General features: G+C 41.0%; 3 protein-coding genes across 3 annotated transcripts; 2 read left to right on the top strand and 1 right to left on the bottom strand.

The window, feature by feature from the left end:
* Positions 1 to 1,553, top strand: LOC148905929 (uncharacterized). Its single transcript, XM_089038668.1, has 2 exons — positions 1 to 144; positions 273 to 1,553. Exons 1-2 carry the CDS (start codon positions 106 to 108, stop codon positions 1,455 to 1,457), a joined length of 1,224 nt encoding a protein of 407 aa, XP_088894794.1. The 5' UTR covers positions 1 to 105; the 3' UTR covers positions 1,458 to 1,553.
* A 5,376-nt stretch (positions 1,554 to 6,929) lies between these two features.
* On the bottom strand, positions 6,930 to 9,685 carry LOC148905930 (uncharacterized). The gene is made up of 5 exons (XM_089039482.1): positions 8,620 to 9,685; positions 8,185 to 8,258; positions 7,990 to 8,081; positions 7,530 to 7,639; positions 6,930 to 7,444 (listed from the first exon to the last, which is right to left on the bottom strand). The coding sequence occupies exons 1-5, from the start codon at positions 8,998 to 9,000 to the stop codon at positions 7,064 to 7,066; spliced, it is 1,038 nt and encodes a 345-aa protein (XP_088895608.1). The 5' UTR covers positions 9,001 to 9,685; the 3' UTR covers positions 6,930 to 7,063.
* On the top strand, positions 9,519 to 15,203 carry LOC148905931 (uncharacterized). The gene is made up of 3 exons (XM_089038934.1): positions 9,519 to 9,908; positions 10,953 to 11,370; positions 14,636 to 15,203. Exons 1-3 carry the CDS (start codon positions 9,602 to 9,604, stop codon positions 15,201 to 15,203), a joined length of 1,293 nt encoding a protein of 430 aa, XP_088895060.1. The 5' UTR covers positions 9,519 to 9,601.
* Positions 15,204 to 15,640: the final 437 nt, after the last annotated feature.

The raw sequence follows: 15,640 nt of genomic DNA on the forward strand, positions 1-15,640 counted from the left end.
GGAGACCCGATGGGATTTACTATAACGGCTCTAGGATGTACAGCAACGAGGATTTGAAACCTACGCTGGTTGATCAGATAGACAATCAACTGAAGAATTCTGGTTATGTTAAACCCACACCAACACATCCAAAACCCGTGCAAGGTTGGTCAAAGGAATTATTGCTTGGTACCGGTACTTATCCGATACCCGCGGTTTCATTTGATAAACATCCAAGTTTGGATTTGACATTGAACATGCGGATCTCTAACAACCATTCCTTTTCGTTAAAGGTGCGAGATATCTTCAAAGACGTACCCATTAATCATACCACCGCTAAGGAATCTCATGAATGGTTAAGTGGTCCTAACATGCGTTATTGGCCGCAACAACTAAACTTTGCGGTTTGGTGTGCCACCAGCGGCTGCGGTGTAAGTGCAAAGTTGATGAAGAATTCGATATTTATGTTTCACTTCCACTTTACCGTCCGAAGAATACTGCATGAGATGGGTGTTATTGCGCTGCCGGGAGATGCCACGTTTTATCCAAGAGATAATAAATACAACGTTCCTGCTTACGACCGACTTTGTAAGGAGTTTGATGTTGTAGGGAAGGATTTTAGATGCACTGTCGGTGCTAACAATGGCTTGGGGCATATTTGGGCTTATTGGGGGATTGGTGGGCACGAGCTAAGCAACAGGGAAGTTCATGCGTTGAATCTACGATGGAACACTGGGTATCACAAAGAAACTCACGACAGTAGCACCTTCTTTGAACCAAATGCTAAGACCACTAAGGAAGTTAGAGACGGACCTCTGTTCAAAGACGAGGGTGGTAAGTATGCAGGGGTCAATCCACTGATTATTAAGATTAACAACGACGAGCAAACGAAGCAATATCTTAATTTCATACCCCCAGAAGGTAAAGGACTAACCAAAGCCGGCCTTGCCCGTTTGAACCGCAGCATAGAAGCTTACGTGTATTCCATCCTTGGAGCTCAGGTAAACACCCGATCGAGTATAGTGGGGAATACCGGCGCCGCAGAAGAGACACGAGCCGAAGCCTTGATCTTATTCGAAAGTTCGATCTTGGAGGGCGACATTAGCAAGGGCGTACAGCGTTACCAACTAGCTATACAAAATTCTAAGGCGAGGTTGGACTATGCAGTAGCCCCGGGTTGTTGGTTAATGCCTAGTAATTTATCTATAAATACTGGTTCTGTAGTAGGATACAACAACAAACTGCAGCGAGCTACTATGGACATGAAGTTTGGGGTGAACGACGTGAACTCTGACACTCTTAGGAACATCCCCCATTTCGTAGAGAAGCCAAAAAAGTCACACGAAACGAAGCTACCCGTAGTTAAGAAACCATCAAAGAAGGTCCTGCCTACGATACCCGAGGAATATGACCATAACTTACTAAAAGCCGGCCTAGCAGTCGCGGGTGTTGGTCTGAGCTATTATATATGGCGATGAATAACCCCTACGTAGCTGGAGTAGATTGTGTCTATACGACTTACACAGGCGAGAAAAAATACACCCAGGCGTCTTAGGTTGATGTCACGGGCATGTCTGTAGACTTGAACTACTCAGGAAAGAAGTTAATCCTTTGTAGTATTTGCATTGGTACAGACAGCCACGTCAACGTAGGCTTCAGGTTCCTGGATGACAATGGTATACTGCAGCCTATGCGCGCGAAGACGAACAACAGGGAGCCTGTGCATTTCTCCACGGAACCAAACGCTAGCAGCTTTGAAAATTTATCGGTTTGGACTTTTCATATGATCACCGATTGTCACGGAAAGGTAAAGCTACAAATACGTGTAGATGACACCGGGACGGCTACCGTGAATAGTATATATGACCAAAGGGATCAACCTTATAATCACAAGACCATTAGCACTCTTGCGGTGCTTAGCCTGTGAGAATTTGTGATTCTTAAATTATATGAATCCACACTTAAAAGAAACACGTCATGCTTACTGTTTAGATCAAAAGGAGTATAAAGAAGGAGGCGGGTGGTCTGATATCGGAATGTGGGTTGAAGTTGGGGGTTTAGGATTAATAATGTGTACCATTAGCATTAGCACGAAATTAGGTGCAAACGCGGGGTTTAGACTCGTTGACGAGAATAACCACCCATTGCTGCCTTACAGGATAAAGAATAATAATAGGAACCCAGCTCATTTCTCGTTGGAGCCTCCTGCAGCGAGTGGAGAAGACTTAACACCGGTTACTTTTCATATGATAGTCAATTGTCAATATGTCAAGCTGCAAATTCTCCCCAACGATGGTAACATAATGATAAACCATGCCGGTAACACCAACGCGGTTTGGAATCATAAGCCCATTAGCACCATGAGTGTGCTGCCGCTAGTTCCGCATTATCAAGGCGGCGCGAATACTGTCTTTACTTATCCCCAGTCGAGGACGCCTCGGATGCCTGACGACGATAAGCCACCAGTAATACACAAGGATAAGATTAACCCTTCATCCTCTTCAGGAGTACCACTCCAATAGCTACGACTAATATCCAAATGTTGTTACCCACGAACTTCAACAGTTCGCCGCCGGCCCTAAGTGCCAAGGAAACAACCGAACCCAGCAGCCCAGGAAGACCGGCTGCCATCTTTTTTCCCAAGTCCGTTAGTCCATTGCCTAATTTTTTTACGCCCGCGCCCGTAGCCTTAAGCGCGGATAGGATGACACCTACTACGCTTGAAATAGCAACCGCAAATGCCAGCGGAATACCATACTTCACCAGAGCTCTTTTTACCTTTTCCTTGGTGGTAAGACCCAACTCCCTTTCCAGGTTTTCCTTTTGCGCCTGTAATTCCGCAACTCTTTCCTGAAGGGTTTCTACTTCCTTTTGAGCTGCTTCCCTTTCCTCTTCGGGACGAGCCTGGTCCTCGATTATTTCCTGCTGCCGCTCTATTTGCCCCTCCAGGTCTTCGATGGCCTGATCTCTTTGCCGGATTTGCTCCTCTTTAGTGTTGATTTCGGCAACCAACTGCCGCCGTTCCTCCAAAGAGCCGGATATGGTGATATGCAAGTTTTTAGCTTCCTCTTTTGTCAGGTCTAACTCCTGTAAGGTGAGGTCGAAAGCCCTTTGGGCTTGGTCTCTATCGCGTAGGGCATTGTCTCTTTGTCCTCTAATTTCTATTATTCTTTGGGTTTTGTCATCAACTTCTCTCTTTTGAGCATCGAGAAGTAGTCGGTTTTGCCTCATGTATTCTGCCTCCCTTTCTTCCAACGTTTCTTGCAGTTCCTCGACGCGTTTTTCTAACGCAACCCTTTCATTTATGTTTTCCAATCTTTCTAACATGCTTCTAGTGGCACGCTGGAAGCCTTTTAATCTTGCTACGTCACCCCTAACGTCACCATTCTCATCAAAGAGGGGCTGCGGTTTTGTCCAGCGGTCTTTATCAGGAAATCTCAGGTCTTGAACGCTTATGAGGACTTTGTTTCCGCGTTCTGTGAGCCTTACGTCGTCAGCATCGAAGTGGGAATAGCGCTGCGTTAGCTCTTGCGTTGCCCACTCTACGGTTTCCCGCGCTGCGGCCTGAGGCTGCTCTATGTTTTGAAGTTCCAAGTACTCAGGGACGGGGCTGCCGTGGTTTTTTGATTGCCACATGCGATTCAAGGCGGCCTTGAAGCTTTTCCATCTATTACCATACTTGTTTTCTAGAGCCATATCGTAGATTAGGGGGTCGGTTTCCGCGCCTTTAGTCCATGCGTCGTATTCTTCGTCGTTAATGTCGACTTGACCTTCTTCGGTAAGGGGATCAAAATCACCTTCTACTTCCATTATATATGATAAGCTCAAAGTTAAACCCCAACGTATTACCTAAGCAGGTTGGCGGACTGAAAGCAGAACGCACCTTTCACCGGGTTACCTTTACCCCCAGCAGCGCTAAGCCAGGGGAAACCCTGTACGTAGGCGTGCCCCGCCTAACGGATAACCTAGTGTTGGTTCCTGGCACCCTAGCACTAAGGTTTAACCTAGCAATACAGCCAGATACCGCAGATGCGCGTTACGTCGTCAATAATGCGGGTAGAAACCTCGTTTCCAAAATGCGTGTAAAGTTCGCCGGGGAATCCCTCTTGGACTTAAATAGGTACGATCTGTATACCACGTACAAAGACTTATGGTTGACTGCATTTGACCGCGCGCAAAGGATAGAGCAGGGAATCGCCAGTGCCGCTATACGCAAGGTAAGGAGCGCAACCTCTGGCGCCTCAGGAGAAGACGAAATAAAGACGGCTTATGGTACTAAATATGTCGTTCCATTAGATTTCGAAATTATCACGAACCACGGTGCATACTACCCAAGGCAGCTAAGCGAGCTGCAGTTCGAAGTGACCCTAGCAGACACTACGAACATCCTGCAAGGAAAAGATGTAAGTTCATCAGCCGTGGATCCTTATTTCATCAAGAACTTGGAGCTGCAGTACGAGACGGTATACAGCGAAGAGCTGGCTCGTAGCGCCGGTATGGAATACAGCGCCGGGAAGGCTTTCCTTTACGATCACGTCGTGATGTACAAGACCTTTAGCTTCACGAACAACGTCGAAGAGGTCATCAACCAAAGCATTAACCTTCCCAGGCGCAGCCTTACAGGGATAATGTTGCTGTTCGCAAAGACATACACGGCAGGATTGCGTGACTCCGAGGCATTCTTTAATCCTAACATCACTAACGTAGGCGTTAGCATTAACGGAGTGCCTAATAAGGTTTACTCACAAGGGATAAAGCCCGAGGACATGTACCGGGAAGTCGCGCGTAAGTTTGGTGACCAAATTGGCCCAAAGGAATTCTTTAAGGATAAGTATGCGCTGTGGATCGACATGCGCACGACGAACGACGAAGACCTACATGGACAGGGTTTACGCCTGGTAAATACCCAGGACGGCATTACGTTGGAGATCAAGCGCACCAAACATGCCAGCGACACTACTAAGATCAACGCATATATCTTCGTAGTCTCAGACGCGCAACTGAGTGTAGAAATGAATCAGCTAAAGAGCGTTGCCTATTAATGACTCAGCCATTCTAAAGAAAAAATATCGTTGGTATATAATGCTTCGCGTATTTCAAAACAACGAAACCAAACTGCAATGCATAGTGCAAGGCGATAAACTATACTTCAAAGCAAAGGAAGTGGCGGCTGCGTTGGGTTACGAACGCCCAAAAGATGCAATTAAGGTGCATGTTCGTGAAAAGTATAAGGTAAAGCTTAGCGAACTTAGAGTGGAGGTGAATCGCCTCCCCCTGTATTCCACTCGACGAAAAAATGGATTTGTCATGTAGGCAAACATATAGACAAATATATGGGCAAATATCATATTTGACTAATAGTAGACAATATTTGCCCAATGACTGTATATGATATGTACCTACACATTTATCCCATGGGCACAGATGGCAAAGTCCGTATGGCCCAGTAAAATCCCAAACGGCAAATATATAGCAGATATCATATCATCCATACATTTACCCGGTAGTAAATGTGAATGCTCATTTGATATGTGCACGTATTTGCCCAGCCCGTATATGTGTTTTATGTCTTACGTATACCCTGTGTTTCCCCAGGCCGTATATGTGATTCATGCCTTACATATACCCTGTATTTTCCCAGGCCGTATATGTGATTAATGCCTTACATTTACCCTGTCTTTGCCCAGGCCGTATATGTGATTAATGCCTTACATATACCCTGTATTTTCCCAGGCCGTATATGTGATTTATGCCTTACATATACCCTGTCTTTGCCCAGGCCGTATATGTGATTTATGCCTTACATATACCCTGTCTTTGCCCAGGCCGTATATGTGATTTATGCCTTACATATACCCTGTGTTTCCCCAGGCCGTATATGTGATTAATGCCTTACATTTACCCTGTCTTTGCCCAGGCCGTATATGTGATTAATGCCTTACATATACCCTGTATTTTCCCAGGCCGTATATGTGATTTATGCCTTACATATACCCTGTCTTTGCCCAGGCCGTATATGTGATTTATGCCTTACATATACCCTGTCTTTGCCCAGGCCGTATATGTGATTTATGCCTTACATATACCCTGTGTTTCCCCAGGCCGTATATGTGATTAATGCCTTACATATACCCTGTATTTTCCAAGGTCGTATATGTGATTTATGCCTTACATATAACCTGTGTTTGCCCAGGCCGTATATGTGATTTATGCCTTACATATACCATGCGATATGCTCTGACCGTATATGTGATTAATGCCCCCTTAATGCCTCAGATGTACCAGCGCGTCTTAGCCATATTTGCTCAGTTGAATTATGCTCATCATATTTGCTAAATTTAACTATATTATCAGTCTTCAGCTATTGTCACTTATGGCAGGCCAAAAAAAATAGAAACGATATATGTCGTGACAACCACCTCATACTTTAAACATAGCTAACCTATACTAAGAAGCAGGAAAAAAGACATAAATCATACTGAAACATTTTTATTGTGAATTTCCTTTTCTTGACGACTGATTAACTATGAACAATTTGTTAACTACAACTAATTGAAAATGCTAGTTCTGTAAATTAATTACAGGTGTTTGTTTCATCTTGTGACAGAATTTGTGAAAGGAGATCATAATATATTTAGTTGTCAATCGATCTGTGGCTTATGTACGATTCTTTTTAGATATTCTGTAGTAGTACACTTCATTTATAACTGCAAAAACTTAATTAAGGACACCGAACGTGGTTGGGTTTCTACGAGTTTTATGAATTAAATCTTGTGTCACTGTTCCTCCGTTCCTTTGGCCTGATTTCTAGGGTTTTCCTTCTTCTTTCGATTATTTGAACATTATACTTGTTTACTTTAAGAAATCCAAAGGTCAATAGGCTTAAATAGCCGCTGCTATACCGTTTGACCTTTGGATTTCTTCAAGTAAACGAGTATAACGTTCAAGTAATCGAAAGAAGAACGAAAACCCTAGAAATCAGGCCAAAGGAACGGAGGAACAGTGACACAAGATTTAATTCATAAAACTCGTAGAAACCCCAACCACGTTCGGTGTCCCAGTGCCCTTGATTTGATAAAAACCTTTAGGCTCTCAATGCCCATTCGGGACCTCCAGATGGCCTTGGGCGTCTTGACGGCTCCCCGATTTTCCGCTTCAAAAGCATGGTGAGACTGCGCTCTGACAGCCTCCTTTTTGCCTTTCGGTCCATGCTTTCCATGAACTGATTAGCTAGGGGGCTTCTCCATGGCAGAGGGTGTTTTATTAAAACTTTACTCTGCTTAGTAGGGCCCCCTTCGTTATTAGAGCCACTGTCCGCTGTATCGTCATCAGCCTGGTCATCCGCCTCTGACATCGACTCCTCTGATGACATATACTCCAGTTTCATAATTGCCTTGACTTTCTCTTTGTCCCCTGGTGATAGCGAGGTTGACAAGTCCGCTGCCTTGGATCTGGATTTTAGGAGCTAAAAGAAAAAAGAAAAAAAACCACCGTCAGTCAAAGTTTCTTATTAAACAAAGTCATAATCGTTGCAAATTCAGTTTACTCACATTTTGTTTTCTTTGTGTTTTCCGCTGCATCTTTTGATGCCTTCCAAGGGCCCCTGAACGCTCTCTTTTGTTTCTCTTTCTTCTCGTCAGAAAGTGACTTTTAAGGGCAGCTGAAATTATATCAAGTACCCATATATTAAAACTTGAGACAAAATTTGTTAGAAATTTTGGCATTTGGCCGACAATTACTCCTTTAGCATCCATTTGTTTTTGCTTTGTTTTGTTTTGTTTCGTTTTTTTTCTTTTTTTTTTCTTTTTTTTTTTTTTTTTTTTCCATGTTATTTTATTTCAAACTGCTTCCCCTCCCTTCGGCATTTGAATATTTCTAAAAGGATTTCGTTACCCCCTCCCCCCCCCCCCCCCGACCACCACCACCCTTTGTCCTCACCCCTCCCCCCCGGGTTAACTTTGATAGGTGCATAAGGCCTTTCGCACTTCGTAATATAAAATACATAAATACCTTCTAACTCGACGGCAGAGACATCCTTATGAACATTCAGAACTCTATCCCTTATTGCGTTATTAATATGTTCGTTGACGTCATCTCTGAAACTAATTAGGAAATGCCATATTTGAGTGGTAAGTGGAAACTTAATATGGAAAGAAACTATGGATGATTCAGACAAGATCATTTTTATTAAATTTTCATACTTACGCTTTAGTAAAATCCCATATAAGAGGGTTTTCTTCCCTGTCCCGTAATTTCTTTGCTACCAAGCGTACTTCAGACTGTAATAACATAATATAATTCATTAAAATCATAAGATGTACCTTAAGTTATTCTTAGACATAGTAATAATGTTTTCATTATTTGTATGGCTGTGATTGTATAATATTGGGGAAAAAATCGAAATCAAATCAATTCCTTTACAAAAAAGGAAATTATCATTATCATTCAGTGTCTTGTTATTGGAAATCAATAGTAAAGTTTGGTAGCATTAACCACTACCATGGCGGGTTTCCCGCCAATTTTAGCATTGCATAAATTATACCGCTGCATAATTATACCAACTACTCTTCGCGCCAAGAATTCCCAGTAAAATTATCAATAAAAATAGCTTGCTTTTTTAAATATTGCCACTTTACTTACTGCAACAGCCTTTGAGACAGTAATCTTGGTCTTGCTGTTGTCCTTGTTCTGCTGGCTTTCTTTTAAGGCGGCTAGTATTTGGCGGTTTTGTGCTTGCAGTTCTTTAAACTGTTTCACAATCGTTTCGAAATTTGAAGAAATTTCTTCTTTTTCGCTGTCGGGGTCAACGTTCTCATTCTCGCTTGTTGCTTGCAATAGGCGATTTCTGTGTTCTCTTAGCACATCCTCGTTACCACCAGGGACAGAGGGAATAAGTATGTTAAGCCTTTGAGAATTGGCGCCATTTTCAGTATGTCTACTGGTACTGCTTGTACTGGTAGTTGCAGTAACAGAATGGATTGGCATTGGGCGTCCTGGTAAAGGTGTAGATGTTCTTCCCATTTTTTGATCGCGACGAATGAACGCAATTTATAAGCAAAGATATAGAATGTGCGGGAAACTAGATGACCGACAGAGTTTGTTACCTGTTTGTGACCAAAAGGCGAATGAACGAATAAGCACATCCACCGAACAGATCTACCCCCTATCTATCACGGCGTATCACGTGACTTGTGATGACATATACGTTCATATAATGAAGTCTAATAATAAAAAAAGGAATAACTGTCTTATAAAAATGCTGAAGTTGTATCCAGGATTCATGTTAAGTAATATATTTATTATCTTAAAGCTATTTGCTCCATTTTATAAAGTTATGAAATTTTTTCTAAAGCCTAGATTCACGAAATATCATTGCAATAAACTTGATTAGCTTCTAGCTCTAAAACCATCGTACCATTATCTGCCGCCAACAGTGACAGCTCTAAGGAAAAGGGCGCGGTAATAAAGATCCGGCGTGCTTTTGTCCAGTGGCATGTGGTTGATGGACGTGGAACTTTATTACGCTGGGATATGGCTGTTAGCCATTCAAAATGCTTGGATTTTGAGTAATTATCCCAATGATACACACCGTCTTTTTAATTATATAGTTCTGGAAAACAAAATGTCTTCTGCGATGTCAAAGCGTTATCATTGCTTTCATTGTAACGAAGATTTACATTACAGAGTATTTTGCCGTCACAAAGAAGAATTTTATGATCCTTTAACAAATCAATGGCAATTACAGCGGAATGACGACGAAGACTCAAATGATAGTATTTTCACTCACGAGATTGACGGCCAGAACGACACTTCTTCTAATGACTACAGCGAGATAAACGTTTTGGACCAAACTGATCAAGACTCCTCTGATGTGCCAAATACAAACCAACCATCAAGTGACGAATTCTTACCAGCTACTTCACAAAAAGGTATTGATGTTATACGTTTATTTGATGATTAGATTATATAATCTTTAAATGTTAAAGTCAAACTGCATAGATAAAAGACTGAATCTTTAACAAGCGGCTGATTTGCACATGATCTAGCTCCCCTATTGGATTTACTACCAAGCATTAGTGTTATTGAAGCGAGATTAAGTTAGAGGTACAAATGATTCTTTTCTATTTCTATCTTAGCCTCGTTTTCACCGTTACTTTTAAGAAGGGTGCATTATTAAGTAATCGGCTTATGGTTGCCATTAAAACCTCAGTGTTCATTCAGAAAGGTTCATTCAAAGAGTTTATAAAATCATAGCTAGAGATAACTCATTTAAAACGCCAAAAAGAATTTACTATGTTCAAATGGATATTGCTGTACATTTTTGTCTCCAAATCAATTCATGACTGTGGTCATCCTGAGATAGCATGGTATCCGGCAAAACATGTTTGTCAAGTTAGAGAAATACAATTATAAGTAATTTATTTAATATGTCTCTTGGGTTTTTTATTTTCGATTTATCATTTTTCTTTCACGAATTATAAATTGTTGTTTTGCTGACTTAGAAATTTATATTTTATTTTCAATGGAAATCATTTATTTTCAGAGCAAAATTTGGGTCAAAATTATACATTTAGGGACCGGTCATTATTTAAGTTGGAGGTGGGGGGGGGGGGGGGGGGGTGGAGGAGAAATTGTCAGTGACGCAAAAAAATTTCAAGGCCCCCCATTTGAAGGCATCCAAGTTTATCGAAAACCCCCCATGGATTGTAGTAAAAAATTTAAAAATTTTCCCTAAAAGTCATTTTTAAATTTCAAGACTTTCACTAGCAAAAATTTCAGGCCCCCCCCCCCCCCAATTTTTTCTCCCCCCCCCCCCCCCCCACTTAAATAATGACCGGTCCCTTAGCCCATGAGGTTTTTTTTACTGACATTTTTTTTTCTAGTATTATAATGGTTTCAGACTTTATCTTATACTATGTTGCAGTTATACAATGCCGAATGAATAAAATACATCGTATTTGCTTATGTTAAAGGAGACGGAATAAATAACTTTGAGGAAGAAGATCAAGTGTTTTGGGATGACAAGTTGGACAGTGAATCTGACCATGAAGAGATAAGAGGAAATGAAAGAAGGAGATTGGTTGAAACTTGGGATATTGATATCGAAGACGTAGAAAGAGATTTTGAACAATCTAGTGCAGAAATAAGCGTTGCCGTCGAAGCAAGTTCCCGAGTGACCCTTATTAACTGGATTGCCTTGTTTGTGTGCTTTTGGTCTGCATACTTTTCTGTACCAGACCGAGGCATTGATATTCTCCTCGCCTTTTTTAAAGCGATTTTTCAGGTTTTGTGTGAGCTTTCGCCAATCATTTTCCCAACCGCAGTATTGGTTTTCCCGAGCTCCTTCAAACTCTTGAAAAATTATCTTTCTTTTAAAGATAAGCATTCAAAGTATGTTGTTTGTCCGAAATGCGACACCCTATACCGTTTTCAAGACTGCATAACAACAAGATTCGGGCGTGTCATTGCTAAACCATGTTCTCACATTGCTTTTCCGAATCACCGTCAATTGTTTCGCCGCACACCTTGTGGAGCGGAATTGCTTAAGGAAATTCGTTTGAAAAATGGACAGACAAAATTGTACCCACATAAAGTTTATTGTTATAAAAGCATCAGAGACACTCTAACTCACTTTATTAAGCGACCAGACTTTGTACAAAAATGTGAGATTTGGAGAAATCGGAATGTACCGGACGATATTTTAGTTGATATTTACGATGGCCAAGTGTGGAAAGATTGGCAATATTTTAACGGCACTCCTTTCCTTGCCCAGCCTAATAATTATGCTTTTATGCTGAATGTTGACTGGTTTCAGCCTTTTAAGCACAGTGTCTATAGCGTTGGAGTCATATATATGGTCCTCCTAAATCTTCCGAGAAAAGAAAGGTACAAAGAGGAAAACGTAATAATAGTTGGGGTAATACCTGGTCCACACGAGCCCAAATTGAATATCAATACGTACTTACAACCACTTGTAGCCGAATTGAACTTATTGTGGCACGAAGGCATCCAAGTTCGGCCTCATGGGAGTAGAACAGCAAGATGTTTTCGAGCTGCCCTCCTTTGTATTGCTTGTGACATTCCTGCACTAAGAAAAGTTTGCGGTTTCTTAGGATGTACTGCTCACCGAGGGTGCTCAAAGTGCACAAGATTTTTTCCCGGAGATTTTAGTAGCATGGATTTTTCAGGTTTCGAAGATGACGATACACCAAGGACAAATGAAGAGCATCGAAGAGAGGCTCAGAAAATACTCAATGCAACAACCGCTGATGAACGAAACCAAATTGAAACTTCCACTGGAACAAGATATTCTGAACTCTTACAGTTGCCTTACTTCGATTGTACTCGTTACCATGTTGTTGATCCTATGCACAATTTGTTTTTAGGGACAGCAAAACATTTAATGAAAAATGTATGGCTAAATGCTGAAACGCCAATTATTTCTAAAGAAAATTTGAATAAAATCCAGGAAAAGGTAGATGACGTCAAAGCACCATCATTTATTGGGCGTCTCCCGAAAAAGATATCAACATCGTTTGGAGGATTTACTGCTGATCAGTGGAAAACATGGACTCTCTTGTATTCTGTATTCTGCATTTGGAATATCGTTCCAACAGATGATTTGGAGCTGTGGAGGTTATTCGTATTGTCCTGCTTTCACCTTTGCTCTCCACTTATTACAACTAAAGAGCTACAAGAAGGACATGATTACCTAGTGGAATTTTGTAAATCGTTTGAAAAAAGATATGGAAAGGAACGTGTTACGCCAAACATGCATCTACACCTGCACCTCAAACAATGTATTTTAGATTACGGGCCCGTATATTCATTTTGGCTTTTCAGCTTCGAACGTTTCAATGGGATTTTAGGAGCGTTTCGAACTAACAATAGATCTGTTGAAATACAAATCATGAGAAAATTTCTCCAAAAGCATGAACTAAGAGATATCCCTTTACCAGAGAGATTTCGAGAAACTTTCCAACCAGTATTTCAACTTCTTCAAGAGGCACAACAAGTAGGAACACTTGGCGAAAGCATCCCATCAATACCATCAACACTTAATCTTTCAGTTGGTCAAGTACTACGTTGCTTAGAGTGGAGCAATATGAATGCATACTCATGTTTTTCACCTCGATCCATTGATGTTCTTGATGATGACTATACAGAATATCTCTTTAAAGCTTATGAAACAATTTTACCTCAACACTCGGTCATTGAATGTGTTACCGATACGTTTGAGAGAATTAGTACCATTGGATATTCGGGGACAAAGCTAGGGTCCTCTGACTCTAGACTGGAACGTTCTTCCTTCATTCTTGCAAGTTGGTGTGGCCAATATAGTGGCAGTATTGAGACCGATTCATTTGACTTGCGCCCCGGTGTTGTCGATTTCTTTCTTAAACAAACCATTATAATTGATGGCAAGCAGGAATCATTGTGTATGGCAAAGGTTCGATGGTATCAGCGACATCCAGAAAGACACAGGATTGGCAGACCACATGAAATTTGGTGCAGAAACTTGTTTGAAATGGAAGGGCCCTCTACATTCATTCCCATACAAAGGATACACAGCCAGTTTGTTGCTGCTTACGATGTTATTGACAAAGAAAGAGTATTAATTGTTTGTCCTTTACAACGTAAATTGTACGGATGATGGAGATGACAGTAAAGTATCATCCAGGAAAAATATTCAAAGCTATCAAAAATAAACTGTTTGAACTGTGCATCAGTAACTAGATAGTCAAAATGAAAATTGAATGAATTCTTTGATGAGTTTAAAATTAGATGAATTAAAATAATTATGAATGAAATTGCATATATTGCCAATAAAAAAGATGAATTCATATGTTTAGACTAAACAAAATTGATGCTTCAAATAATATTACAGATGTTAGCGGTTTGAAATGCAGCTGAGGTTAATGGGTTAATGAGTTTTCTTATTGTCACTGGAAAAAACGCATGTACGACTTACGCATATTAAAAATACATCGTCCGCGTTTTTTCCTGTGTGTATCAACGCATATAACCTCACTTTCATGACATCAAAGCAAAACAATGATTGAATTAATGTGGTCGCAACATTGATGTCATGCGTTAGGAGAAAAAATTGACACATATGACTGAGATGGACCTGCATGCACTCCCCCCTCGTAAGTCGTAAAAACAAGCCAACATCCATCATAATTCAGTTGAAAAATTATTGATTTGTTTTGAAAAGTTTTGATTGCAATAAATTGAAACGGAAACCTCACATCGGATATACTCAGTTTGGGGTATTGTATTTGCTCCCCAGGTAAATATGGGGCAAAGCCTAGTGCAAAGTTGATTTCATATGTGCCCTTCATTTGACAATAGGGCAAATATAGGGCAAAAACGGTTATCATATATCCCCACTGGGTAAATGCGTCTAAACTAAGGGCAAATATATAACATATTTACCCATGTGTTCAGATGTATGGCAAAGCAATGGCAAATTTATTAGAAATTTACCCCGACCTTTGCCTGCATAGGCAAATGTATGGGCAAATATAGAGCACCATATTTGCCCAACATTTGCCAAGCGGACATATGATGACCAAATCCATTATTTCGTCGAGTGTTCACAGCCTAATTCCCTGTACGTAACCGAATCTGGGTTGTATCAGTTGATATTTAGCTCCAAGTTACCAAAAGCAGAACAATTCCAAGATTGGGTATTCGAGGAAATCCTCCCAGCGCTGAGGAAGACAGGTAAATATGAATTAGAACGACGGTTCGACAGTACTAATAAGTTAATATTCAAAATAGAAAATGAGTTCGATTTGCATAAAAAGCTTGTAGATTACATGCGTAGGTTTCACCCGCAGATGCTGGTTGCACCAGGTCTAGGAGAATTGCAAGATTCCAGTAAGAAGCGTATTACTTGCTGGCAGAAAGGTTATCAAGCAGGTCAACCAGATCTGTTGATTTTGAATGCTCATAAAGAATACAACGGGTTCTGTTTGGAGTTGAAGACACCCAAAGGTAATGGTGTCCTATCGGAAAAACAAGAAGACATCATTGGTCGTTATGAGGAAAACGGATATTTAACGATGGTAAGCAACGATTATGACTTACTCTGTAGGGAAATAGATGAATATGCTGCTGGAATTCGCATACCTTGTCCTTGGTGTGTGAAGGCCTTCAAATCACAAGATACCTTACGAACGCACCAAAGAATATTTCATAGGTATAATGATCCTTAAACAAACACACTGGCGCGATCTAATTCAAGGAATTTCATACAGAATAAAAAATTATGTCGTGTTCGAAGACATCAACCGTTTAAGGTTGGTCTTAGAACGCGACCGTCAGGAATATAGCCTTTGGGCACCTGACTGTGTGAGGTATGTGCTGCAAGGCGAAGAATACACCCACATACGTACCTATGGTAAAGTAAACGGTCGATGGAAGTTTGACATCGAACGTAAAGTAGAGGCTAATCCATTGTGTGATTAGAAGTCGTCTTCGTGGGCTGTTAGATACTGATCTGCTAAGTCAGCCCTTATTTTTTCGGTTATCGTGTAGCTGGATATCGTAATTAAGGCTCCTCCTATGAACGCTGCAAGGTGAATCATTATATATCACCCATATTCCAGCCTTTTCGTACCAACAGATAATGGTCTAAGGGCCTGGGTCCATT

Source organism: Actinia tenebrosa, unplaced genomic scaffold, assembly GCF_029948245.1.
Source record: "Actinia tenebrosa isolate PJP-AT-01 unplaced genomic scaffold, QUT_ActTen_1.0 PGA_scaffold6__47_contigs__length_16458017, whole genome shotgun sequence".
Lineage (NCBI taxonomy): Eukaryota > Metazoa > Cnidaria > Anthozoa > Actiniaria > Actiniidae > Actinia > Actinia tenebrosa.